This window comes from Passer domesticus, chromosome 6, assembly GCF_036417665.1.
Source record: "Passer domesticus isolate bPasDom1 chromosome 6, bPasDom1.hap1, whole genome shotgun sequence".
NCBI lineage: Eukaryota > Metazoa > Chordata > Aves > Passeriformes > Passeridae > Passer > Passer domesticus.
In genome coordinates, this window is record NC_087479.1 from 3,869,241 (window position 1) to 3,897,030 (window position 27,790).

A 27,790-nucleotide genomic window follows, 5' to 3' on the forward strand; every position below is an offset into this window, starting at 1 on the left:
AGGCCAGGTTGGATGGGGATTTGAGCTACCTGGCCTGGTGAAAGATGTCCCTGCTCACGGCAGGGCACTGGAATGAGATGGTCCCTTCCAACCCAAACCATCCTAGGATTCTATGAAATTAAGCAGCTGTTCCTTTACTTGCATAGCTAATGGTTCCAGCTTGCACTTGTTGCTATTAAATATCTTTTCAGATCCCATCTGCACCTTGCCAGGATTATTCTGAATTCTAATCTTATCTGTCAATGTTCCTGAACTCTGCTTGGTCTTGTTTGAAGATATTAAAAGGGTACTCTATACAGTCCAGGGGATAAATAAATGAAAACAGAGAATTTTATCTAGAACTGCTTTGATGGGGTTAAACAATATCCTGCAATTATTGGCAGTAACTGTAAAGCTGGAAAATTATGCTAAGTCTTAAACTAGATAAATGGTGTACTGTAAACACAGGCAAAGACCAATACTTCTTACTCAGAGATCAGTATGTGATTAATCTCTCAGATTTACTGATATGCTTAGTGTGAACAATTTTTAAAATAATTGAATGGTAGCATGATATGAATTCCTCTTGTTTTCTAATTTCTATGATTATTTGATAATTATTCATCTCTGTTTTCCCTCTTGTCATTAGCAGGTGAATTGGAAAAACACAGGAGCCGATGAAGCAGGTGGTACCTTCACCCTGTTGCCAGGACTGTTACCAACTCAGGTATAAGATGGAATTAAATCAGAATAATAAGCAGATTTGTAAGAGTATTTTATTAAAGATAATGTTGCAAAGCACAGAATAAGCTTTAAAGATGATGATAACTAACCTGGAATGTCTTTACTGATACTCTACATAGACTGGAAGTAATTGCTAAGTTACAGAACAGTCACAGCCTGTTCTAGATGTCCTACACTTTGTATACTGTTGAAGGCAATGCTATAAATGTATTCCCTTCTCTCCTCTGCTTTGTGGTGGTCCTGCTCTTAAAGTCCTTCATGTTTTCTATAGAAAGGACATCCCATTTGCTCTTAGGTATCTTGTGCCTCCTCCCTGCAGAGTCCCCAGTGGTATCTGGCTTTGCCCAGATATTCACCATCCTCCCCTTTACTCCATACAGCCCCCAGGACTGAGGTGTCAGCATCCCAGTGCTGCACTGGGGGCTTTTAAAATACCTACATTAATGTTTGAGGTGTTATGTGTTAATAGAGCTGATACCTTCAACATCTAGATGCTGAAACATTGGGGGCTACGTAATTAAGCAACCACATTCAAAGATATCTGAACATCTTTTCTTGCATTTGTATAGTAACTTTATAAACTCAGAAAGAGTAAAGCAAGCACAGACACATGCCCTATACAAGCTGCAATACAGACAATATTGTACACACTTTGTAACAACAGTAATGAAAATGATGCCAATTATAAATAAAACTATAGACAGACTCTTCTTGAGATAACAGTTATAGTGAACCATGAAACATCCTTTTATAATAATGAGTAGAATTAGTAAAATATGTAACTACAGCAGAATATAATCAGCATGTTTAGTCTGCTCACATGTCTTAATTTGATCCACTGTTGTCTGAGGGAAGCAAAAGAAATTGATATTTTTATAATTCATGCTTCCTAATTTGGAACATTTACTGCCTTATTAGTTTTTTAGTTAGAGCTTTTCCCTTCCCCCCATTAATTTAGCTGGAGACATTACTATTCCTAAAATGTTCAAATATGAACATGAATGTCTGATTCTCTTCTTCCAGCCAGCTTTTGCAAGGCTTAGCTCCAGAACAAGAAGCACCCCGTTCCCTGTGAAGATTATTTTACATTTACTCATCTCCTTGTTGGTAAAAAATTGTCACAATTCTTTTTAAAAGAACAGAGCACCATTTCTTTACTCTCCACATACAAGCACTGTGCTCCATGGAAGGTCCTCTTCAGCTTGCAAATGATGATCATGGCAGCAGGGGGAAATCATGTAGCTGGATCTCTCTCACCATCCTGTCCTTTCTCAGGGACCCTCTGTCCTCAGTTTTTAAGATTTTTTTTTCACCTCTTACTCTTTTTTTTTTTAACACTTGATAGTTTAGCATTGTGCATGAGTATACACTTGTAATGTTTGAACTAAAAAATCTACAGTTTTTAACAACAACTCTAAGAAGCCGCATTTCAGAAAAGGAGCACTCCAGCATGTGGATAGAAATTTTGCAAATTCATTTCATTGCAGCCCTTAACACCTGGCATCTGCCTCTTTTGGCTGTCTGCTCCATGAAAGACTTCAAATTTGTTTCTTACAGCTGCAAGTAATAGTCACAAGGAAGTGAGATTTATGATACATAGAAGAGTCCAAAACAACTTTTACTGCATGTTCTAATTTGACTGCTTTGGTGCCTTTTGCGACTGCTGCAGTATGTCAAAAAAGCAAAGGTGGTGCCAATTCAGATCTGGCACACGAGGTTCTGAGTTTTTATGAAATCTTTTGCCGATCAGTTCTTCCTCATGTCTTCTCCAAATCTGGTTCTCTCAGTTGTTCAGAAGCTTAGAAGTCCCTATTTCACTACTGCCATGCAGAAAAGAAATGCAAGAAAAATATTAAAAGTCAGAAGCCCGCACTGCAGTACTGTATTTGCTAGCATGATGTGGTCCCTCCCACCTCACCATGTGTGGTTTTGCTCTAAATACCCATCCTTCAGTTATATTCAGAGCACCCACCACAGTCAGGAACTCTTTTAAAAAGCCATACATTTCCTTCAACCCCTACCCCACCAGAACACAACCTTAAACAATGTTGTCATCTTGTTTCAGAAACTTTTTCTTCTTTTTCCTTTGCCTTCTGTTTTCAAAACAGCTACAGATTTGCTGAAGAAAAGCTTCACTTCCCAAACCTCCCAGAAGTAAGTTTTCATACTGTATGTGTTACTTTCCAGCAGTGGTTTATGGCTTGGCTTAGTGGATGCTCAAAAAATTGCACAAGTATGATTTCCCCTCAGCCACTCACAGCTTGGAACACCCCCACTCTGGAATACTTCTTACTGCTTCATATTTGACCGTATTTTTGGTTGTGGTTTTTTTTATCTTGCCTAAGTCAGAGGTAACTGTTATGTATTTACTTGACACACACACCCTCATACACACCCCAAATTCTTATTTTAGGTTAAATGCAGATAAATTACATAAATATTTACAATTTCTGGAAGTCTCTTTCAACCACACTAGTTCATGACAAATATGAGCACCATTCTGTCCAAGAGGAACAATCAAGAAACTGGAAATGCATGGTTGTAACTTTTGAGAACAATCCTCAGGGTTGTTGGGTTGTTTTTTTTTTTTTTTGCACACTGACTTCTTTCTCTGGATATGTGAATCACATAGCACAAAGTATATGATTGTGACACTTCTGGATAACTTACACTTGGCTGTTTCTATGAGACTGTGGCAGTGCTGGCCCAAGTGGTTGTGTCTACACTGCAGAGGCTGCACATGAAGCCAGGTTTAGCAGCTCTTTGCATTACTTACCTGCCAAAGCATCCTCGAGGCCAGCTCAGGGCTGAATTTCCTGGCACACCTTGGAGAGGAAAGCCTCGAGTGATGCTCCACACCTCGGTGTGCACCGTGGCCAGGCCCTCACTCACTGCATGTGCCAGCCCAGGCGTGTCTGGTATTTTATCTGCCCTCGGTGCCATGTCACATACTTAAGGTGGGCAAAAAGGCCAGCTGGGACAAAAGGTTTTTGTTTTGTGCCATGAGGGCAAAGTGAACAGGGGAAACATGTCTTGGGCAAACTGCTACCTTCAAAGTACTGCTGGTTCTAGCAGCAAGGCCATATGTCTGCCTACCACATCCTTAAAATCTTGAAGGGGAATTCACTGGACCAGAGCTGTTATTGCAAAGTAACTCTTACACGACTAGCTCAGAAGTCAGGAAGTACCTTTCTTTTTTTTTTGTAAACTAGCAAAGGAGGAGAAAAAGGTGTTCTAACTACAGTATGCATGTGAGCACTGTTTTTCCCCAGGTGACATCAGTGTTTGCCATTGCTGTTCATTACCATTACCATGCTGGCCTGCACTTTGCAGTCCAAAATCTCTGTCATTTCCAAATCGCGGACAACTCTCACGCACGACTGAGCTTCATTCCACCACCTCCCTGAAATACATGGTGTGGGACCACCTCTGAGTGCGGGAAGGTGGGCTGCCCGTGCCTGTTAAATCACATTTTTCCGATGAGACAGCAGGAACTCTGCTAACCAGGGCCAGCTGCGGTGGGGTGGGTGCAGCACACACGGAGGGAGCTGCCGGCACTGCCGAGAGCCTGCAGCCCACAGGAAGGGAGATCAGAGATAAAACGCTGTGCCCTCCTCGCAGCTAAAATCGCCCAGCTGCCCTAAGCACAGAACTGGCTGGGGATGCACAGCCGCGGGGGGATCTGCTTCGCCCTCCTCCCAGCATTCCAGCCCTGGGAACAGGGACAGGCGCGCTCCCTGCAAGCCACGAGATGGCGCTGGGAGCCCCATCCCCGCATCCCGAGACTCTGCAGAATTCCAGCCCTTCCCGAGCTTACAGAGGATGCGGCTCCTTCCACTTCATCAAAGTCAGAGGAAGTCTGTGATTAGCTGGATGTTTACAAATAAAAGGAGGATCTGGAGACAGATCAAAGATGGCTCTCCAGATTTGGCTCGATACCAGGTTCCTGCGCTAACAGCATCTGCATGGGTTCCACTCTCATGTTCAGTGGCTGAACTTGGTCTATCTCATCATGCATTAATAATGCTTTTTCAAGGCTTAGTGCATTTATTAGAAGTCTGAAGATTCAGCCAGCTAAGGACCTGAAGAAACAAAACAACAACACGCCTCAGCTAAGAAGATCTTCCAGGCTCCATCTAAGAGAAGCACCCACTGGGTTCTTCCTCACCCCGCTTCCTGCAATGTAAAGGGAACCAAGAAGCAAAGATAAGCACTGCTCCAAAATCCAAAGGATGTAGTACTTCAGACTTAGTAAACAGGAGCAGTAGCTCCTCTAGCATTCTCTAACAATCTAAGTAGCTTGGATGGTCCAATCACACCATATATATATGCTTTTCACTGAGGAGACTGTAGTTCATCCAGGATCTCAGTGACCTTGTCACAGCCCAAAGGACCAGGGAGAGAAGTAGATGGGAGACAAAAGATGTGGCATGTGAAATACACTGAGTTAATGTATATCTGTTCTAAGTAACATCTTTGTTTTGACTCTGTGTAACAAACCAACACAGCTTGTGAGGTCTGTAAGACCACAGACTATTCCTTCTCTCATAGCAGTGCTCTGTTTGAAGTTGGTATTTCTATTTGGGGTCTAAGCCACACTGAACTTGATCAAATAAACATTCTCCAAAGGAAACTGCCTTTGAACTATTTAACTCTTTGCACAACAAACTAAAGCTGAAAGAACCGTGACAATTACTGTAAAATTTCTTGTGTCTTGACTTTCCCTGTTTTTAAGTTCCTGTACATCAGGACCTCTGTCTTTTCTGGCAGAACTGACCGTGTCAGCAATGGCCAGTAAAATCTAAGTGAAACACAATCCATCTGAAAGCAGACTAGGTGTGGCTAACCCTCAGACTTCCAGGCACGCAGAGTATTAAGTGTCATATTTTACAGCATATGTAAGTGTACACAACTTCTATTTAATTCACCTGATAACAATGTAGCTCAGACATCTGAGCTCTCTCCTGGGCTGTGGGACATATTAAGACAATTTCTTCATCAGTTCCAAGAGATCCTACCCTATACTTCTTCTTCCTAAACTATTACTGTATCTGTCCTTTTCCCAAAGGAGGGATACTTTAGATTTTGTCTCTTAAAATGTTTCTGATTTGTTCTAAGTAATTCAATAACCAATGGCTAGAAACCAGAACCTCAGTAACTTGGAAGCTGGGACTCTACCAGTAGGTACCAGTAGGAAACCCACAGGCAGGGCAGAAACCAGAGCACCATCTTTAGCATCCTAAATAAAAGCCCTAACAACAACTTGTGTAAGAGGAGTGTAACCGATACCAGAAGTCTGGTGTATCTGCTGCCAAAACCAAAAGCAATTTATGGTATTCAGCAAACTCTATTTTTAGCCAGCTTATCTGCATTTCCACAAACTTTCATGGTCTTTGGGGCTTTTTGCCATGGAGAGAAGGACAATATGTTATTTTTCTCTTTAATTTTCTGGGGAGTCAGAAGCAGAAGTCCCTCTGGTGACCACCCGCAATGTAGTGGGATGGTTACCTAAAAAGGAGAGAACAGGTATTACTGAGTGGTGTAGGTTCGACTGAACATGTGAGAACTATTAAAGAAAGCAACTTCTTAGCCCTAATCACTGCTTTAAAACAGGAAGAAAGCAAATCTTCCTTTTCAAAAAACAGAGGGCAAATAAAAGAGCCAAAAGGATGCATTTCTAAAATAGCCAGGGAGAGGTCATCAGGGGAGATGGGGAAAGAGAGAGGGGGAAAGACTGATTTTTGCATCTTTTGTGTTGGCAACGCAGCTGCTGCAGAGACCTTGGCAATTGCTGACACTGGTGGCACTTTGCCTGACAAGACAAATTGAGAAACTAAGGATTTACAACAGACCTGATTTCCAGTGAATTTCCTACAATCTACACAGCTTCTAGGATTTAGAGGCCTATAAGGGATGCACTCATTCCCTGTCAGGAGTCTGGGGATGTCTACAGAACTATAAGACATATTTATCTGAAGTCACATCTTATTTGCAAACAAAAAAAAGTACACCCCAAAATCTCACTGATGCAAATCACATGTGAGTTTGAGTGAAAACAATAAATGCAGCAGAACTTTGTCAGAGAGGGAAGTTCTTGAACCATTTCTTTTTTTTTTCCTCCCACCGGAAATTCTACATGCAGCATTGTTTTTGTGGTTGTAGCTGCAGGAAGATTTACTATGTTTTTTTGTATGCCAGGAGGCACAGGAAAGGATTAAACCTTTTCATTTTCTTGCAAAAGAATCAAAGATCCTGACCACGTCTGAACCTCAAGGTTTCTGGGGTGAGGTGTGCCATACTGGCCACACAAAAGAGACAGTCAAAGCCTGGCCTTGGCCCATCTGAGGATTTCTCATCTCACAGTTCTGTTATGTTCCCTTTAGTATATTAATATGAAACTTTAGAAATGTGTTTCCAACCACTCTTGCTCAGGGAATCTGCGTGAATTACTGAAAACCGTTTCTCTAAAAGCACAATGAACAACATTGTTTTCTCATGTCTTAAATTAATAAAAAAATCCCCACCCTTCAAGATATTTGAGAGTAAAAATAACCCAAATAAAGATCTGATAGCTTTTCTCCTATGAAGCTGGCACTGGCCATTCAAGTACATGAAAAGGAACATGGGCTGTTTGTTTCAGGGCTGAATATTTATAGTCATGATGAAGTGATTCCTGAGTCATGAGCACTACTGCCCTGTTACAAATTAAGATTTGTCTTTCTGCATTAAAAAAATAAAATCACAATTAATTCCAGAATTGTGGAAGTGACTGTAAAAGTAGCAAAAGACACTTGATTTATAAAATGTGTCCTGATTTCTGGCATCTTTCCCCTACAAAATCTCAGCCTACTCACACGTCTCAAGAATACACCGCAGAGCAATATTTTAGGAGGTTTTTTTGAAGTTGGAAGAAAATACAGAAAAGTGGTTTATAGCTGAGGACTACAGAAATGTCAGCCTTTGAAAACATGTTCCTAATTTCTAGCCTTCAGCAGACTTTATAAAGTCAAATTAGTCATGCTTCATCTTGTAGGTCTTTAAATCTGCGGCAAGCATCAAACCAGCTGAGAATTAGGGAAGTCAGAAGATTTGATTTTTAACCCTCTGAGATTGAGAAGCCCTTAAAACTCAGAAGCACACAGGGATAGTAACAGATACTGCCAGCATCAGCTTCACTTACACATGGAATTACCCTGAGCTTTCAGCATTAGACCAATATGAGATGACTGTCTCCCTTTACTGAGAAATGCAGTGAGGGGCACAGGAGCTCCACAGCTGCATCTGGGCCCACAGCTGGAGGGCAGGAAGGCCACAGGAAGGTGGGAGCCATTCCTGGTGTTTGGCCAGACAAGGGGCCCAGCTCATTCCTGGCCTCGGGCCAGGCCAACCACACAAACCCAGTGGTGCAGAGCACTACCCAGTCTGCTTCAAGAAACACTAAGAAAGCTCCAGAGCATATTTGTGGGATGAGCTGAATGCAGGAAGGTTTCCAGTTCTCACGAAGAGGGCAGATAGCAGAGATGTGTCTCATTCGTAAGAGGTTGGACTGCCTTTTTCCTTATCAGGAAATAGGAGATGACTGTAAGAGTTCAGCTTCCCTGAGGATGCTTGGGGGAGACAGAGACCAAGTTAAATTTGGGACATGCTCTGGGTTCTGGTACAGCTCGCTGAAGCAAAGGAGCCCCCTCCCAGCACTCACTCCTCCTCTCGTGCCACCCCTTCTATTGTGCTTGCACAAGATCTGACACAGAGATGGAGAGGGAAGCGCAGCAGGGAACTGATCCAGCCAAAAACCAGCCCCACAGGGAATAGAAAAAAGCCTGCTGTTTGATTCAGTGCATTGTGCAGCTCCATAGGTATGTGCTCTTTGACAATGGAGAGGGTGGCACACAGGGGAGAGGAGAGCTGAAACTAATGGGGAGAAGTAAAGGGCTGCCAGGGCTCAAGGTGGCACAGCCTCCAGGAGCAAATTCATGTCCTCACCAATAGCTCCGAGACTCCTGATGGTTTAGCACTAGAGTATTCAAATACAATCGTGTAGTCAAACTGTTCACTTTTATAACAATGTATTTTTAATACATTCTCCAGGGCAATATATTTTCTGTCTACAGCTTTGAATAAAAAATTCGCTGAATTATATGTTTTATACCAACTGAAAGTATTACATAGAGAAATCCCCTAATTAAAGCATAAATTCTTAGAATTCCATGATACTCTATTTATTGAAATCAAGATTTCTCCACAGACCTGTTGGCTACAAATATCATTATACACAAATGTAAATACTCTTTGAACTAACAAGTCAGAAGGAAACATTTACAAGTATATATATATATCAACATTTTAAACATCTCCTCTGAAACTGAATAAGAAGCTCAATAGCTTTTGTGATATTTTAAAGCTCACACCGGGTCTTCATGAATTCCCTCTTTTTAACTTTCAGTAAATCTTGAAAGCTAAGAGCTAGGCTGGCCACTTATAAATTCTCAGGATTGCAGCCCATAGCACTGCCAAAATGGGAAAAACAAGAGAACACAGAGAGGTCCTCCAAAAATAAGAACAGCAAATCACTTAAAAATATAACTTATGGCATCCAGCAAATCTTTTTCTTTCTGGCTACGCCTTGTGCAATTGCTTACACCTCCAGTTTTAAAGATCCTTAAGTGTTTTCACATGCTAGTATTCACTAAGGAGATGGAAAGGAACAATGTTATGGCAACAGAAAAGCACAAATTAGAGGAAAAGAACTCTTAAATAAAGTATTTTTGCTTCCCCTTCATGATCTTTCAAGTAACAGCAAAACTTCTAGGATAACTGCTGTTGATTTTTTTTTTTCATGTCTGTTCCGTCTCCACATTAAATCATTTTTATATGGTAGGAGCACTGAAACACCATCATTTCACTCTCCTGCAGATGTTGTCCCATTCTGGGGAGAACATTCAGGAGTGGCCAGCCCCAGGCTGCCTCAGCACCCAGACCTTCTCCCCTTTCACAGCAGCCAAATTCCTCCTGTCACTCCCGGCCTTTTCTCTAACAGTCCCATACTGTTCCCCTGCACGCTTTTACATGTCATCTCAAATACTCATCTATTTAAATACCCATCTACTTGCAAGCCTGGCTGACTTGTTTACATTCTCCTATACTCCCCTTGATCACTTCTCAGGCTACTTCAGTCATTCTGGGTTTTTTCTGCCTACATGTACATAGATCCACTTTTAAGCTTCCCTGCAGTGCAATTCATGCACTTTGTGAGCCTTAACATGGACTTTCATATATGTGAACTCCAAGGCACTGGGTTTTGTTTCCCTAGAACAGGAAAAAACATCAATTCAAGTTCAGTTGGAAAGGTTTAACAAACTTTACTTTGAAAGGCTACTACAACAACACAGCTTATAATTGAAAAACAGAGGTATTCAGGGTGTTTATAAAGTTAGATAGTACACATAAATACCATCATTCCCAGTTTCTCCATTTAACTTCTGCAGCTGACAGGTCTACTTGCACTAGGAAGTCACATTTTTTTAAGAAAAATTCTTGGGTCAAGTTCAGACCAATAGGCTGTAAACAAGGGCTCCTGATCCTGAGCAGGAGGCTCTATAAATCAGCCTCAGCCCTTCACCGAATTCAGGAGTGATCCCTTACATGGCAGAGGTCACCTCCTGCCTTTCAGCCAGGTCTTTAATCGGGGCTGTGCTGTGTCCCCGCAGCGCAGCGGGGCCGGCCGTGCTTGGTACGCACCCGGCCTTGGTGAGCTCATGGCTCAGGCCCACAGCTCCCCAGCCAAGCTGAGTCATCCTTGGTCTCACAGCCGGCACATTTCATCCACTCCTCCAGCCACCCCTCCGTGCCACCTTTGGGGTTTGCTTCCCACTGCACCGCTCTAACCCTGCCTGCCTGCCTTTGCCACTCCCTCCCACTCAGGATCTCTTCTCCCATTCTGTCTTCCCACTCCTCCAGTGGCACGAGACCCTCCTGCCAGCTCCCCCAGTGCACTCCAGTTCTCCTTCACTTCCCTTGACTGCTTTTCCCAATCCAGCTGAAACTGTGAGGGATAACCTGCATGTCAGAGAATCACTGTGTGCAGCGTATGAAGCCCCCAGCTCTGGAGTGCTGGAGTATTCATGTATTCACGCCTGTGCTCTTTTGGCTCCAGTGCTGTTGAGGACTCAGTTGACTTCAGCATCGTACAAGAAAACAAAGGACTGAGCAGCTAAAGCAAAACACTAAAAGCCCACTAAACTGTGCCCAAAGCAGCTGGTGCCTCAGAGCAGCTGCTGGCTCAGGACCAAGGGCTGGTGGGGGAGCCTTCTCCATCACTGCAGAAATGCACACGTCTGCCAACCAAGAGAAATCCTAATGCACATTTGAAACTGAATAAATGCAAGGCAACTCACACTACGTTTAATAGTTGCAGATTCTAAATTGTATATTCACTCCTCTGAATAGTCTGAAATTAAAACTCGATAGTCTTCATCATCCCCAAGAAACTAGGAATGAAACTCAACTCTGACAGAAACAAGCAGATGAAATCCCTGGACTAGACTGTCAACTCTTGGCTCCTATTCTCAACCCCACCACTGGCACATGAGGTGATAGAACATTTCAGCTGGAAGGGACCTGCAATGATCATCTAATCCAGCTGCCTTAATTGCTGATCTAAATTACTTTCCTCCCTCCGTAGCTCAGTGGAAAATAGTATTACTGCCCTCTTTGATAAAGTGAGATCTGCTGGGAGAAAGTGCAACTAGGTTTTATTTTTTAATTGTTTTCTCCACAATTACGTATCAGGATCCTTTTCTCCAAAATTATGTATTAGGATCCTTTCTTCCACCCCATCACAAATCACACTTAACAAACATTTAGACAGCTGGTGCCTAAGAGTCAAAGCCAGTTGCTCTCTCAAAGGCCAAAGTGCCTCACTGAATTGGTGTCAGCTGGTACTTAGTAGGATTTTTAAATTCAATTAAATTAAGAGACAAGCTGCACAGATTAGGGCTCTGCTAGAATCAGAAAGAAATCTTAAAAGGCATAAAATATCTTTACATTTATTAAGCAAACTTTGCAGTCTGGTTATATTCATGTTGAAAAACAGAACATAGATAAAGTATCATGAAAACAAGAAGCAAAAAAAACCTCAAGGTCCCAAGCAATGGGACTATCTCCACACTCACCCTGCTTTTAACTTTCCAACACAAGCAGCAAGACACAGTTCACAGCTAGGCTGAAAATGCAGTGTTCAGTGCACACGGCCATACTGCATTCCTAGCAACCCACCACAGCCACTCCTTCTTTGTACGTTAGGATAAGCAGCTTAAACATACCCACAGAGGTACAGACAGTGAAAGAAAGGCCAACATCAGCAGAACAGCTCTGCTAGGACTTCCCGTCTGGAAAATGCTGGAAAATGCTGGAACCCCTCGGTTATCCCAAGTCATTAATTCCCTTCCCCCTTGTGCACAGCAGCCCGAGCCTGCGAGGGTTAACTGAGCCTATGTGCTCTCACCCCTGGGAAGCACCTTCCAACAAAGCCAAGAAGCAGGGGACCAGCACAGCCAGCTCTGCCCCTGCAGCAGAGCCAGAGCCCAAAGGATTATTTCTTGGCATTGTTGGTTTGTGTTTGGGTTTTTTTTTTTTCATTTTGAAAATTAATTTGGGGATTACGAACAATTATGCTCTTGCACATTAATCGCTGGAATCTAAAATTTTCACATGAAGAAACAACACATGGAAATATTAAAGCACTCATCTTACGGACATGGATCCGAGAACTGTTTAATAGCAGTCAGTGAAGGGGTAACATTGTGCTTTTAATCTACAGTTTAAAAATAATGATTTGTATATCTACGTAGTAAAACAATAAAATTAAGAACAGAAACTGGTATTAGGAAACAGTGAAAATGTAATAATTAAACACATGATGCTTTTCAAAGCTTTATACTTAATGAGCCTAAACAGACACCTATGGTTAGGAGGGTCTTAAAAAAATAATAAAAAAGAGACTTATTTTCAATTTTTTTTTCCTTTTCAAATTTTTTTACTATACTTATGCTTTGCTTTGGTGTTCTCTCTGCTGCCAACTTAATGCTTTAACAGTATGTTTATGCTTATGTTCTTTTCAAATGCTTGGCATTATAGTGAGATCTCATATCTTTCCTCAAATTAAATTTTGCTCCACATACTCCACATGTATACAGATGAACATCCCTGTGCTGCTCCAGTTGCTCATTATTTGGGAATATCTGAAAGCAGACCTGGCATATAGTCTCTCCAGCTGATAAGTGAGATATCATATGCCGTACATGGTCATGTTTTCGGAAGTTTCCTTGATCACAAATGGAACAGACATACCTGGCCATGCCTTTGTGCATATCATTGTGGAGCCGCAACTGGCGCTCTCTTAAGAACTGCTTCCCACATGTCTGACAAACAAACTGTTTTTCCTTGGTATGAACGGTATAGTGTTCCCGCAAGTGGCAACGCTGATAAAATCCTTTCCCGCAAAGGTTGCAGAAATGCTTACGCCTGTGATCCCTCTCGTTCTCTTCCAACATGGAGTTCTTGAACAGATCTTGCTCCAGGCAGTTTGACATATGTTCAACCACTAGGTTTTCAGTATCAAAACGCTGGCCGCAATTAGGGCATCGGAAAGGACAGGCAGAATGCTTGTATAACTGGTTTTTCTGAAGGCTGTTCATTTGGAAGTGACTGTCCCTGAAGTCCTCTAGCATCTCTGCAAACATCATGTCCCTTATTTCTGACTGCTCCTCGGGGTTTTCTTCCAAGTCCATTTTCTCCTCAGAATTTCTGATCCCGTTCATGGTCAGATCCTGGGGTTCTCCACAGGTCTGTGCATGATCCTGTAGCTGCTTGCCTTTGACCAGTATTTGACCACACTTGCCACAAGCACATATATTTTCTATGTGTTTGGATAAATAATGAGAGGACAGATCTTCCTCAGTGATTGTTAGCCCACAAAGTTCACATGGAGCATTCTCCACATCTTCCTGCACTGAAGAAGCTTTGCTGTTAAGGTGCCGTGGACTTTTCAAACACTTTCTTTCATCCTCATCCATGGATAAACGAGGCTTTAGAGTCTTACGAGCATTTCTCTTCTCTCTCATCTCTTCCTCAACGTAGTATCTGTAAAGCGGCTCTTCCTGTTCATCATCTAGGTCGTCATTGTCAGAAGACTCATTGCAGTCTTTATCTGCCACCTTGATAATATTAAAATCCTTCAGCTCATCCGTAGGATTGTCCTCTGGCTCCACCTTGATGATAATCCTCTTCCTCTCAGAGGCTCTACTTCCTTCTTCACCTGATGTCTCAGAGGCAACAGTGCTGCTTTTTCTGCTCGTGATGTTTGACACGGGAGACGACGAATCGTCCGCAGCATGGTTCGAGTCCCCCTTGTACTTTTCTGTTTGTGTGGAGATCATTTTAGAAGTAGAGTTCTTTTCACTAAAGTCTATTTTCTCAGCACTGTAGTACCTAGCACTTTGGTAGGAATGCCTGTTGGTGCATGTTAACACGTGCTCATCCAGTAGCTTTTCACAGCTAAAACTAAACCCGCAGCTGTCGCAGGTGAAGCTCCTTCCAAACCGGCGCGAGTGCGACACGCGCTCTTTCGTGTGAGAGAATTTGGACGTGGTGGTTTTTTTGCAGACATCAAACAGTTGCTCGGGGAAGCTGTTGAGGTGCAAAGGTTCTTCCTCAGGCTCTTTGTTATGGGATGTATTTACCGTTGAACTTGGTGGCTCCATGCCCCACCTGTTTGCTTCGCTGCCATTTCTAGCAAGTGCGTCTTCATACATTCTCACACCAAATATCATTTTATTAGTCTGCGTGCTAGAAGCAGGAGATGAACACTTTAAACTATTTGAGTCTGTGTCCTGTATATCTTCTAGACACTCAGGTACATTATATAGCTGTAAATAGTTCATGGCCACTTTAAATTGCTCGAAATTGGCAGGGGCTGTCATAATTTTTCCTAAATACATGAACTGTAAAATAAGATCAAAGCATTCAGCGCTAATCTTCATGTTGCTTAGATTCAGCTGGGCTGTAGTGTTTTGATGGTTCATAAAAAACATCCTAAAATAGGCGCTGCAGGCAGCAAGGACTGCTTTATGTGCTTGAAAATAAATATCATCGATAGCGATGCAGCAGTCGCACAGAAAGCCCCACTCTCTTTGCTTGTTTAGCTGCTGAAGGACATAGTTGCTATGGCTGGTTTTTGCCATCTTGTACTTCGATTACAGCCCTGCATAAAGAAAAAGGTATTTGTTAAATCACGAGCACAAAACCCAAAGCCTACTTAAACGTAGGAAGGAACTGCCATCTCTTTTCTCTCTAGATCTTCCCATTCTGCCAGTCTGCAGTACAGTTTCCTGTCTGGAGATCTCTGCTGGTAACTACTTACGAATATTGATGCCAGTGAAAGCATCCATAATTCCATGTGCTTACCACTAGACTTACAAGACTAGTAAACTAATAAACATAACCAGCACACATGTCAATCAGAGCTGCTAGAATATAAATTAGCAAATATATCTCCAAGTCCTACAGCCAAGGTTTTCAGATATGAATTCTGAATGCAGAACTTCAAAAACTTCACAGGGTAGACTTCTGTAAGATGGCCCCAGGACAACACCTATACAAGGTAAGCTGGCTGTCAGAAACCACTCTTCAGTCTCAACTTGCCTTTTTACCTGTCAGTCCAACGGGCACATGATGCAACACACACTGGAAACCAGGCCAGGCTCAAACTGGTCTTTCCCTCCCCATTAAAGGAAATTAAGATACAACAGAGCACCCACACAAGCTACTCCACACATTTTGCTCTTTGTGGCAGCTGAGGGACTATCTCAACCTTCTCTGCAAGGCGTCCTGCAAACCAGGAACTGCAAACTCAAACGCCTTCTCAGAAGCAGAGGGCAGCCCGGCTGCGGTGGCACGTCCCACGTTCGAGCCCAGAGCTGCAGATGGTGACCAGGCGAGCTGCGTGACAGCCACAGGGACTGCAGAGGCAGGAAGTGGTGCACGCCGTGCCTCCAACTGCTCTCTAAACCACTCGTTCAGAGAGCTGAAATGTAACCAAAACACGTAGATGGGAAAGCGGACAAAGAAAAACTCAGCAATGGAGAACTGAGAGAGCCGGCAAACCAGAGGTGGAGCCGCGGTGAAATGAAGCCCCGGCTAAGACTGGACAGAAAGGTCTGCCAGTGCTGAGGGCTGCTCTATGTGAAAGGACTAACTCGCCCTCAGGGGAAAAGAGGAATAAAATGTCATGGTTTATGTTAACAAAAATATCCAGAAGAAATGCAGTGTATACAGGAGCTGTGTGTTTGATTAAAGACAAACTTCACCAAGTGTGGCCAGTGCCTAGTCACGACTCACTTTGGAAAACCTTTACTGATACACAAAAGCTATTCTAACTGCACAGGCTGAGGGGGTCAGGAACCAGAAGAGGGTACAGAGAACACCCTAACTGAAATGAAAAACGTGAAGCAGTAATGAGGATTCTTAACATTTTGAAAGGTTATTGCAAACAATACAAATAACTGTATGAGGTTTGTGCAAATAAAGTCCAGGCTAGCAAATAATATATACTAAAGGGCATTTTATGACTCAATGAAATGCATGGATTGATTTGCTACCACTCTTTCAACTGCCCAAAATTTAAACACAACACACACACAAATGCTCCATTTTTCTTCTCCTTTTCCTAACAGCTTATATCTCCTAGGGGGAAAAATGGTAGAGAAATTAAATTCCACAATTAGTGTTGAATTCACAAGTCATAGGCGTTGCCTGGGTTGTTAAGCAGCAAACCTAGAATTAAGTCCCCCTTCTTCATTCCACAAAGGACTGCCACAGCAGAAAGGCTCCCAAGTTCTCGAGAAAAGAACATGCTCACCCCACCCAGCAATACTCTCTACTGCCAACTCACACAGCAGTTCCTATGGATCACCCCCAGAACAAGATCTTGTCTGGCAACAGGAACCTTGAGATTTGGGTTGAACTACACTGACAACGAGCATCTGAATGGCAGCTGCTCCTCTCCTCTCAACCCCACCCTCCACACCCAGAACTTCAGGGTAGCACCCAGCCATAATTCTCAGATTGGTTTGGCCAGTGATGTCCACTGCAGAAATGCAACTCGTTGAATTGAATTAATTTCTCTTTTTTTACTAACTTGTAAGGCAGTGGCTTTGAAAGTATGAGAACCTCTGAAGCAACTCCACATCTTTTCAACAGAAACTGATTATTGTCTGTGTCACTGGGTGATTTCAGAGTTTCTGTGAAGAAAGCAAAGCTCTTGACATCAGTAATAATAAAAGTGCACTTCATATTCTTCCAAGTGGTAACGTGTTTTGCATTTGAGGCAATTCATTAGATGCTTAAATGTTACTCAATCTATTGTATTAAGAATGGCAGCTGCATAATGATAAAGAATTAACTTCCACATTCTAAAAGTGAAAACCAATGAGAAAATGAGATGATGCTGTCTAAGGCACCACTGGCCTCTTGGTGTGAGCCGCCAACACGACAAGAAAAGGCTCAGGACAGCTCATGTTAACTTCCCCATCCTCATAAAGTGGCATGTTCAAAACGTTTTATTAAATTGTGGTTTTTCTACACTAGATATACTCCACTGTGTCCTCCAATAGAAAAACAGCAATACAAACAGCAAGCCTGTACAAAAGAGGTGGTCACAAACTATCTACATGCACCTGCAGATGGTGTCGTTTCCAGATGGTGGGAACGAGTGACAGCACACAAACTCACCTTTTTCAAATCGTCTTCTTTGAAAATGGTAAAAGCTATTTCTCCTTTTGACAGATGAAGTCCTGCAAAGCTTTCAGCATGTGGATCCTGACGTGCAACAATGACCCACTGGCAATGCCACCACGCAGGGAAAAAAGGGTGGAGCATGAGGCTGCTCGGGCAGGGTGGCAAGGTTTCGGATTTGACATGTACTTGGTCTCTACCACAGCAGTACTACATGTAGGTATTAAAACAGAGTGCATGAGGTTATTTATGTTAATGACAGCCCTAGCATCCTCCCTCTAGATGTTGTATTAACCTGCTGGATGTAACTTCCCACCACAAGAGCCTGTGTCGGGCTATTTAAAACTTCGACACATTTCAACCAGCAACAGAAAAACTTTCCTTCTGAAACCTTGGACTGATTACTTTTTTTCCCTCCTCCACAGAAAGCCTCAGCCAAAACGGTTCCAAAAATGAGGCTAAGAAAAAGATTTCATGTATGCAGATTATTATTTTTTCATTTAGAAATTAAAAGTTTCTCTTCCAAAGTCTTTGAGGAGACACTTTATGTGGGAGAAAGCATTATATCTTAGATATGTTGTCACAATATAAAAATCTGCCTGAATTTGGCCAAACTATATGCTTCAAGAGGAGAAGATAGAAATTATCAGTTTATTCACACTTAAGACTTTTGTTAGTTATTGAAACTTCAGATTACAGCCTCGCTAAGCACATTTCATCTTCTTGCAGCTGCTTAGTAAACAGAGGCCTGCCTGAGACATCCTCAGTGAAATCCCCTTTTGCACAGAGCTCTGCCATGGTTTTAAACTACAAAAGGGTTGATTCAGATAGAGGGAAGAAATTTTTTATTATGAGGGTGTTAAAGACACTGGCAGAGGTTGCCCAGAGAGGTGGTGGCTGCCCCAAACCTGGAAACACTCAAGGCCAGGCTGGATTGGGCTCTGAGCATCCTGATTTTGTTGATATCCCTGCTCACTGCAGGGGGGGTTGGACTAGATGGCATTTAAAGATCCCTTCCAATCCAAACCATTCCATGATCCCATGTGCCACCTCCACAATGTCACAGCTGATAGCAAAGCCTCCACAGCACAACTCACCACGGGGTCTCAGCTTCCCTTGTGGTAGCTGATGGAGAAGATGCCCAGCTCTGGCTGAGGGAGAGCCAGAGCCAGGAGGGGATGTAGGGAAAACACAGGGAGATTGGGAAATGTGAGGAGGATGTGATGGAAACCCGCTGGAAATCTGGAGAGAAGAAAAGGGCAGGCAGGGAGCACAGTGCTGAGCCAAGAGAAGGGCACTGGGATTAGGAAGCAGCAGTGGGAATTAAAAGTGGATGCAATGAGGGTCGAAACAGTGGAGGGAAGAAGCCACGTGGGCAAGGGGCTGGGAAGAGCCAGGCTGCAGGGCCAAGGGCAGAAGGGGTAAAAACCACAGACAGGCTCTTCCTGGGGGATGGGTGGAAAACAATTGCAGCATTGATGCCTTCAGAGCAGGAATTGCACCCCAAATTCCCAGTCTTGCCATTAACAAGCACGACAGGCTTGCTGACAAACACCTTCCCAACAAGGGCAAGCTCCCAGAAAATGGTATTTTATCATTACTTTGTTACTTTAATTGTAAAAATGGCAGCAATCTGCATTTATCAGTTGTGGGTGGATCAGTACTGCAAACTATTTTTGAAGTTTGCTTTAGGAAAAAAAAAGGTTATTAGAATGAAAACTGGTCTTTTTACAGAAAATTCAAGGTATACACATATATATGTATATAGCAAAGTATGTTCTTCCATCCCTCTTACCAACATTTCTGTTACTCAGCACATCCTCTGGATCTGTCCAGGCCTGGATCTGAGCAGTACAAGACAAGATCCCTGCTCATTTGGCCAAGCACTTGGAGGATGTGAAGTGAATGAGAAGTGGGGGACAAACAGGAGGATCTCACAGCAATGACCACTGCTTGGAGAACATTATCCCACTGCTGTCAATGCCAGGACAAGTAATTTCAACCTTTCCGTTTTGGTTTTTTTAATTAGCCTGGCTTGCATTTTTTGGATGTCCAATTTATTCACACAGGTAAACACCACTGGTGGCAACTGAGGCCAGTGGGAGCTATCCTCTGTATGTATTAAACAGCAAATATCTTGGAAAAGTAAAGCTCCATACAGGTGAGTTTGTCAATCCAAAGCTTTTAATTATTTCTGATCCTCTTTTTCAAAGACAGGAGAATCACCAGCCACTTGCCCAGTGGACTAGCACACTTTGTGCAGCATCCAAATCCTGGAGGCACCAACCTCACAAGTCCACAAGGAAGCCAAGTGACTCCATCTTCAGCAGTGATTGATTTGTCTGGTAAATGCAGCAAAGGCCATGTTGTAAGCAACCCTGAATGATGCAGAAGTGTTCTGAAAAAATGTACTAGAAAAGCATCTGATATGAAAATAAAAACTGAAGGTATTTGACTTGGGTATTTTCACTCTGATTTTCAAGCTCCAAGTCTCCATATGCATTTTATTTCCCTAGTAAATATTTATTTCCACACAGCCAAACTCTGATTCAAGCTACTTGTCTGCCACCAGTCTTTTCTTTTGAAGCACCACTTAGATACTACTCAGATGTGACCATGAACAAGGTTAAATTGCACTACTACACTAACCAATTATGTTGTTTTTAAGTCTGCTAACAAGAAAAAATAGCTATTTACTACAGCTCCACGCCATCATTTCCTCACACTCGAAAGTTTTCTGAGATGTTTTAAAACAAAAGAAGTTTAAAAAGTCCTCAAGCAAAGAAGTAGTGAAGTTCTTTTGCTAACTTCTCTGTCTTTAAAACAGACATACCACAAGGTTCAGAATTCAGGAGCCTTTCGGCTCCTAAAATTAGTAGGTGGTTTTCAAAACCCAGCATTTCCACTGCTGAGCAGGCAAAAACACAGCACTTACATGCTTAGTTACTGGCTCCTTTTCTTTGGAAACGAAGAACAGGCTGGACCAAAGTGTAATAAATGAGTGGAGAATTTGGTGCTATTAGAAAATGAGACTGGAAAACCTCAAGCAAACAACGCCCAGCTACCCAAAAAACAAGCACACGAGGATCAGAAAGCAAATCTCCCATCGCCGTCTGTCTCCATACCCCACCCTGGTGTGGGTTCCCAAGAACTCTTCCCCCTAATTTTGCCACTGTGGGTCAGATCTACCAAAAAGCCTGGATTCCTAAATGACAGCATTGACATGCTGCAGAAAATCCTATAGAACATGCATAAATGCTCCACACAACACCCAAGAAGTTTTTGTGTTCTGCTACTGCACTGACCACAGAGCTGTCGACAGGCTACACCTTTTACCTGGATATACTCAATAGGAAGCCACAGAGATTGCTCTGGGTGCCTCAGTTTACACAAACACTGAAAAAACAGCAAAGAACTTGGGGCCAGGTGACAACCATCCACCTCAACAGCGAGTATGCATCAGTTTGCATTTTAAGCATAGCCTTGATCATAAATTAAAACAGCTATGGGAATTCCATGTACTGCCAGGGAAAATGTAATTAAGCTCCATTATTCAGGCTAAAGGTATAATTTATCCTCCTCCCCCAGCCCTTCCAATCGCCTGCCTTTCAGGCATGTCAGCTGGGAAGATGATTCCAGTGAGGCAGATACTCATCTTCAGACACATCCCGATGGCCGAATCAACTCATTTTAAACAGACTCCTGAGCAATGTACAGGAACAAGTTTCATGGCATTTGGGCTAGATTTGAACCAGGGGAAGGGAAGATGCTCCAAAGCCTCCAGCATGAGCTGTCAGAGCTCCTGGATGCCCCGTTCTCCTCTGCTCAGCCAGCAGTTCTCTGCTGATTCAGCATCCATGCCCACAAATGAGAAACAGACGTCAAATTTTAGTAAGTTATGCTTCTCAACTGCTAGCTGAAAATTAGTTAAGATACACTACATGGTCTTAGGTCAGAACACTCCTCGAAAGACAAGGAATACAGCTTGACAGAAAAAAATAAGAAAACTGAGTTTGTGCTAAAGCCCCATTTCAACTTCAAACAACTTCAGATCTAAGGAGCAGAAGTCCTAGAGAGACCTTATGCAGTCCTTTAAAGTAACTTGCTAGCCACAAAGGTTGACTCTAGAAAGTCACAGTTATCTTTTATCTGGCACCTTTACAGTTGTCAGGCAACACGGTAATGATATGTTTAAAAGAAACAATTAGTGGGGAAAAAAACTATGACACCCAATTTATGCTTTGCAGCAGAAAGATGAGCCTTTTCATCTCAGCTCTCTTGAGTTACACCAACTTTCAACTTCTGGAGGCATCTTGGTGGTTTAACCACGTCTTGAGACCCTCAAATGAAGTCACAGGTGCCTCCCAGGAAAGGATCCTTGGCTAAATACAGGTTGCACTTCAGTGTAACAAGTTGCTGGATGCACATGAATGAAGCACAGTAACTTGTGGCACACAGATCAGACTACAGGTTTTTTTGACTCTTCCTGGTCTTAAATATTTCACATTTTACTTTCAGCATACTAAAAATAAAAACAAGGCTACTAGGGTCTCCATCCAATTAAACAGGTCTAATGGGGAGGGGAGAAAATGCAACAGCCAGTGAATTCTGGAGTTTTGCAATGACACTGTGCGCACAAATTAAAAATTACCAGACCAATCTGAGGATATAAACGGTCCTCATGCAAATTATGTCAGCTGTTGTGCCCACACACTGTGTCCACAGCAGAACTCTTTGGGTGAGGGTGTTTACCATACCCCTCCATTCCCTTGGGAATGGTGTTTAGCATTCCCAAGCAAAGGCAGGGCTGAATAACTCAACTGCTGGAGAACCACTGCCCAAACTGAAAAATGAACACATGGCTTCTCACTCGACATGTGTGTAGGTCCAGAACAGCTCTAGTAAGAGGCCCAGCTGTAACAACTAAGAGAAAGGACACCAGGCTTTTATCAGGAAACTTTCACTATCTCAGTTCTGAGCAGCTATTCTATTTCCATCCAGCAGGTAAATAGCTATTGCGGCTTTGTCCATCCTGGATTTTCAGGGCTCTCCACTGTCAGCAAGAACAGAAATCTGTGAAAGAAGCAGCCACTGACATTCAAGTAAGAAAGCATCTAAAACCCCAAATCCCTGGCTGGCATGAGCACTCTCAATGTAATCGCTGCTAATTCCTGTGCCAGTGACAACAGTGGTTGAGTCTGATGAAGACTTGTGCAAGCAGAGCTGAAGCATCTGTTAACTCTGTGATCTTATTCCACACAAAACTTTCTGGCTACTATGAAGAAGTGGCTTCCATTACTTCTCTGAGCTTCCCACACAGCACCAACCCCACATCTTCATTACCTGCATCCCACCCCCTCAGTGGGTGCTGGTTCCCTGCTACCTCAAACATCAGCAGAGCGCAGCTAATACTACTTGTTACTCCTTAGGTTTTCTGGCCAGTCATCCAAAAATCTCTCCACAATCTTGTCAACTCGCTTTGCTGCTGCTGCTGCCTAAGAAAAATCTCTGCAACCGCTCGCGTTTGGCCGGTTTTCCCCACGGCCATATGGTCCCCACGCCTCTCCTGCCTCTCCTCCGCTCGCCATGAAAGCTTAACTTGTAATTCGGCAAAAACGAGAAGCCCGCATCCCCCTGCTCACGGCTGCTCTGTGGGTTTTTCCAAGAGCTGTAATGAGGAATGTTAAACAAACACCTTTAATTAAAGGAATGTTTGTTTAGTGTAATTAAATGCCTAAGGAACACCGCACTGTTGCAACCCCGGATAGTTTTGCAGTGCGTGCTGTACTTTGCGATACTCGAGTGCGAGGGAAATAATGCAAGTGACAACCTGGCAGTAAACACCCAAATATTAAGCAGCGTCCAAGCCATGCTACCCGTTTAGCAACGCCTACGTGTCAGGAGGAACCGGCACTCCTGTATCAGCTGAAACAGGGGGTTAACTTGAGAAACTGAGTCACAAAAAATCCTGAAAAATAGAGAGAAAAAAAAAACCCAGCCCCAAACTCACAGCGTTTTCAGTCCCATTTCCTCTACTCTCTTCAACTACCTTTCTATGCGAGCAGAAAAGAGGAGTCCTTTGAAGAACGAGACTTTCGACACCGCTCCCACAGCGGCACAGGGCTTGTTTTTTATGTGACAAAAGTATTCCCCTTCCTTTCCAGCCGCCTCCACGGCCAACCAGCGCACTGGCAGCCCCGAGTGAAACCCAAGTCTCCCGCCTGGCAGGGTGGAGCATTCCCTCCGGGCTGCAGCTCCGCTCCGTTTTTCGCTAAACTACCGCAACTCACTCGAAGTTTTGGGGCGTTTATTTTGCGAAGACAAAAGGAAGAGAAGCGGCGGGACCCACGGCGGGGGCCGGGGCCGGGCGCGATAGCGGCACTCGAGATGTTTACCGCGACTTCGAGCCCCGGAGCCACGCGGGCGGCGCGGTGCCCTTCCCTTCCCTTCCCTTCCCCGCCTCTCGCCCCCTGCACCTCCCTAGGCCGCTTCTCGCTCTCCAGCGCGGCATCCCCCGACCCCCGCCCCGCAGGTGGAGCGCGCCCGCCGCGACCCCCGGAGAGAAGGAGGGAGGGCAGGAGGGAGGCAAAGAGCGAGCCGGAGCCGGAGCCGCCGCCGCGGCGCCGCCGCTCAGCCCCCGCGCAGTCCCCGCGGCGCCGCTCCGCTCCGCGCCGTGCCCTGCCCGGCCGCCGGGCGCAAGGTCACCGCTCCGGCCGCCGGCCAGGGACCGGCCGCGGCTGGAAAGCCCCTACCTGGCAGCGCCGCCGCCACTATGGCGGGCCGCGCCGGGCCACGCCGCCGCTCGGCACTTCCCACCTCCCGCCGCCGGCGGAGCTGCGGCCGCTTCCCGCCTCCTCCTGCCCGGGTCCCGGCGGCGGCCCCCGGGCCCCGCTTACCGCGGCTCGGGGAGAGGCGGCGGCCGTCGACGGGGAGCCGTGTCCGCGCCGCTCCCGCCGCTGCTGCTGCTGCCGCTGCCGCCGCGGCTGCAACAAAGGACTTCCGCCCCGCCGCGCTGCCGCTGCCGCAGCGCCGGCTCCGCCGCGACCGCACGGAGCCGGACCCCTCCCCTCGGCGGCCGCGGCTCCCGGCGCCGCCGCTGCCAGCGCTGCTGCGCCGCCGCCAATGCCGGGGCCCGGCGGGCGGCTCCCTGCCGCGCTCCGCTCTCCTCCCATGCCGCCGGGGACGCGGCGCGGCGCGGGCTGGCGCTGCCGGAGCCCCCTCAGCCCGGCTCCTCCCCGTCCTCCGGCGGAGCCCCCCGGACCCGCGGCGGGGCAGCGCTCGGTGGCGGCGGCAGCCCACCGGGACTGTCCCGCCTCGCTGCTCCCCCGGCCCCCCGCAGTCCGCCCCTTCCCGCGCACCCGGGCTCGCCGCAGGGAACGGGGGTCTCCGCTTTGCCCCAGAAGCAGCCGGTGCTAACCGGGAGGCTCCGGTCACCCGTGCGGGTGTCCGGCGATGGAGTGTTGCACCCGCAGCCCCACGGCCCCCGCGTGGGACAGTTCAACTGCGAGAAAACCCCTGCGAGCTGCGTGGGGAAGTATTTCCTTCTCGCTGCAATTTCACACGTTAATACCTCCGCCCTCCCTCCTGGAGCCTCACGGTGATGCGGGAGCACAGCGCTGGCAGCCACCGCCACGCTCTGTCACAGATCCCGAGAACAGCGCTTTTTTTCATCCTTCCAGGAGCTGTTCCAGGCCCTCTTCCCACCAGTGTCTGGACCTCTCCTGTGTGACAGCATCCAGCTTCTCCGGAACTATCCCATGTGAGTAAGTGGGATTTCCGGCCCCCCTGCTATCTGCCGCAGATCTGAGAGAAAACATAAGCCAGGTCAGGCTTTCCTCCAGGTCTTACCACTTGACTTTTCCACCCCTAAAGTGACATTTGTCCTTCAGCACAAGCACTGTAAGTGTTTAATCCGCACAGCTCCATCATTCAGTTTCTGGAGATACCATTGTTTTTATGTTGCTGCAACTGAGATCCCTCTAAGTATCTGACAAGCCAAAGGGGCAAACTTAATCATAGCAAAACTAAGAGATTTTATTACAAATTTGAAAATGGCAAAAGTAACAAAAAAGGCAACAAAATAAAATGCCACAATGTTAAAATGTACCAGCATCCATCTCTGCTTCAGTGACCCTGAAGGTTTTCCTGAGGCATCCCTCCTCTGGACAAACCCCACTAACACAATCCCGATTTCCAAATGGAGGATCAGCCCTTCCTTCTGGGTCTGTCTGGGGGTTTTCTAACCACCACAGAATAAAAGCAGAGCTTTCAAAATATGTCTTTCAGAATGTGCCTAAAAAAAATTCCCTGTTTCCCCTCTCATTCTTCTTCAGCCTTGCCTCTGGGATATATAGCAGTGCCAAGGGAAAAAACCCTCTGTGGCTGTAAGACACCAGCTCCCACAGAAGATGGAGGGACCCCCCACATTACAGCTGCTTTGTAGGTTTTCCTGTTTCATAGGAAGTTAAATAAACGGCCTCCATAAGCAAACAGAGTCGTGGTTTTCAAATCACACCGAAAGGTTGCTTTTCTTACGGTTCAAGAGTCTTTTTCTCCCTGCCTCTTTACACAGCCCAGGGCAGCACAAGCCAAGAGCGCCCATGAGGGGCTTGTGCAGCCTCTTGCTCTGTCCCATGTGCGTCACACCGGGAGCTCCTGCCACCTCCGGTAAGGTGGGGCACCAGGCAGTGCCCCTTTCTCACCACCCCCGCTCTCTTACTGCCTTCCCACCACACTTACATTTGCAATTTACTTTTTTAAAAATTATTATTTTCTGACCGCAGAGGAGGAGGGAGTAGAAACACGCATGGACAGAGCTGTGATTACGTCCTGATGTCTTTCTGACCCACCAGCATAGGCTGTGTCACTTTGTATTGGCTGTGAGTGATATCATCGCCTGTGTTTTACAGCAAAACACCAAATTTCATTCCTCACCACCGCTTTCATCAGTTTGGCTCTGGTTTCTCTGAAGCTCTTCAAAGTCCTCTTTGGACCGGAGTCAACCTAAATAACATGTAAATAATTAATCATTTAAATAAATAACATGCCATCTGCAAATAGCGACTCGCTCCATACACAGGTTAATAAATATGTTAAATAACCCAAAGCAGAGTACAAAACCTTGAGCCACCTACTGCCAACCTCTTTTGGGGAAGAAAAGTGGCTACTAATATTTATAGGAGCAGCAGGATTATAGCTCCATGGTCTCTCAGTTCTGCTGCTGCACAAACACAGGAGGGAAAGACAGTCCCTGAGTCCTGTGAGCCTTATATTTAAAATAGAAGAAATAAAGCATAAAGCTGTGCTGGTCAGTGGGATAAGCAGCAAACACATGGATGAATATACTTTGGAGCCTATGGTCTGTCATCTCTCAGCACATCTTCATCATCCACCCAGGCTCAGTCTGCCTGGAAACAGCTCCATAAGCTGATGGATTCTGGTGGCCAGGAGCATTGTTTGCCTTTAATATTCAAGAATTGCAGTTACGGGGAAGCAAAAAGAAAATGGACTACAAACTATCAAATGCTGAGAGGGAACCAAGAGGGATGATCCGAGGCACTGAGTATCTTCTGCAGAGGCCCTGAGTCAGCAGAGATGCCATGGAGGCGGTGGGTGTGATAGATCTTGGAAACTGCACCAAAATCATGACAAAAGCACACAAATGGTGATTTTCATTGCCTTTTCCAGCTGGAAAAACAACGCGTGAACATCAAATTAACCTGGTGGCAGCAGGACGCTGTATGGACCGGACTGAGGGCCAGAGCGGAGGGGTGGGGAGCGCAGGGGCCGCGCTCGCCTTTCCCGGGAGAAGCCCATCCCTGCCCGGGAGAGGCTGCCGGTGGCCAGGCAATCGCGGTCAAGGGTGGGAGTGCCGCCTGTGCCTCCTCCTGTGCCTGGCACCTCAGCCGGCACAGCTGCTCTCGCCCAAAATAACCCTGGTTTAACAGCAGCGAGCGAGCGGAGGAGGAGGCCTGGCAGGGAAACGCCGCTCCTCAGGACTGGCCGCGGTTAAAGCAGCACAGAGGCCGCAGGCATTGCTGAGGGAGCCGGATCGTATCTTCTCATCCATTCCCGCCCAAACCGGGAAATCTCCTTTACTTCTTTTTTTTCTTTTTTTTTCTTTTTTTTTTTTTTTTTTTTCTGTAAACAAAAAACCAAAGCAATCCAGCAAACACCCCCCCGGCCGCGCACGCTTTATGCCGAGAGCTGAGGCGCTCAGCGGACCGCACTCCGCCACTGGGCGATCAAGAAGCCGAGCCCCCCCGAGCCCAGACTG

The 27,790-nt window shown here is 45.3% G+C and overlaps 1 protein-coding gene across 8 annotated transcripts; it reads right to left on the reverse strand.

Moving 5' to 3' along the window:
• Positions 1–741: 741 nt before the first annotated feature.
• On the reverse strand, positions 742–27,790 carry ZBTB1 (zinc finger and BTB domain containing 1). Of its 8 annotated transcripts, XM_064422890.1 has the most exons (3): positions 24,411–24,784; positions 13,072–14,983; positions 742–2,543 (listed from the first exon to the last, which is right to left on the reverse strand). In XM_064422890.1, exons 2-3 carry the CDS (start codon positions 14,961–14,963, stop codon positions 2,507–2,509), a joined length of 1,929 nt encoding a protein of 642 aa, XP_064278960.1. In that variant the 5' UTR covers positions 14,964–14,983; positions 24,411–24,784; the 3' UTR covers positions 742–2,506. The 8 variants fall into 8 exon arrangements, with proteins under 8 accessions (XP_064278960.1, XP_064278955.1, XP_064278954.1 ...); XM_064422885.1 differs by lacking the exons at positions 742–2,543; positions 24,411–24,784 and adding an exon at positions 26,449–27,790 and having other exon boundaries at positions 6,815–14,983; XM_064422884.1 differs by lacking the exons at positions 742–2,543; positions 24,411–24,784 and adding an exon at positions 25,085–25,217 and having other exon boundaries at positions 6,815–14,983.

Bases quoted from the DNA above. Each gene is read 5' to 3' on its own strand.
- ZBTB1 (XM_064422885.1), bottom strand. From the start codon at position 14,963: ATGGCAAAAACCAGCCATAGCAACTATGTCCTTCAGCAGCTAAACAAG.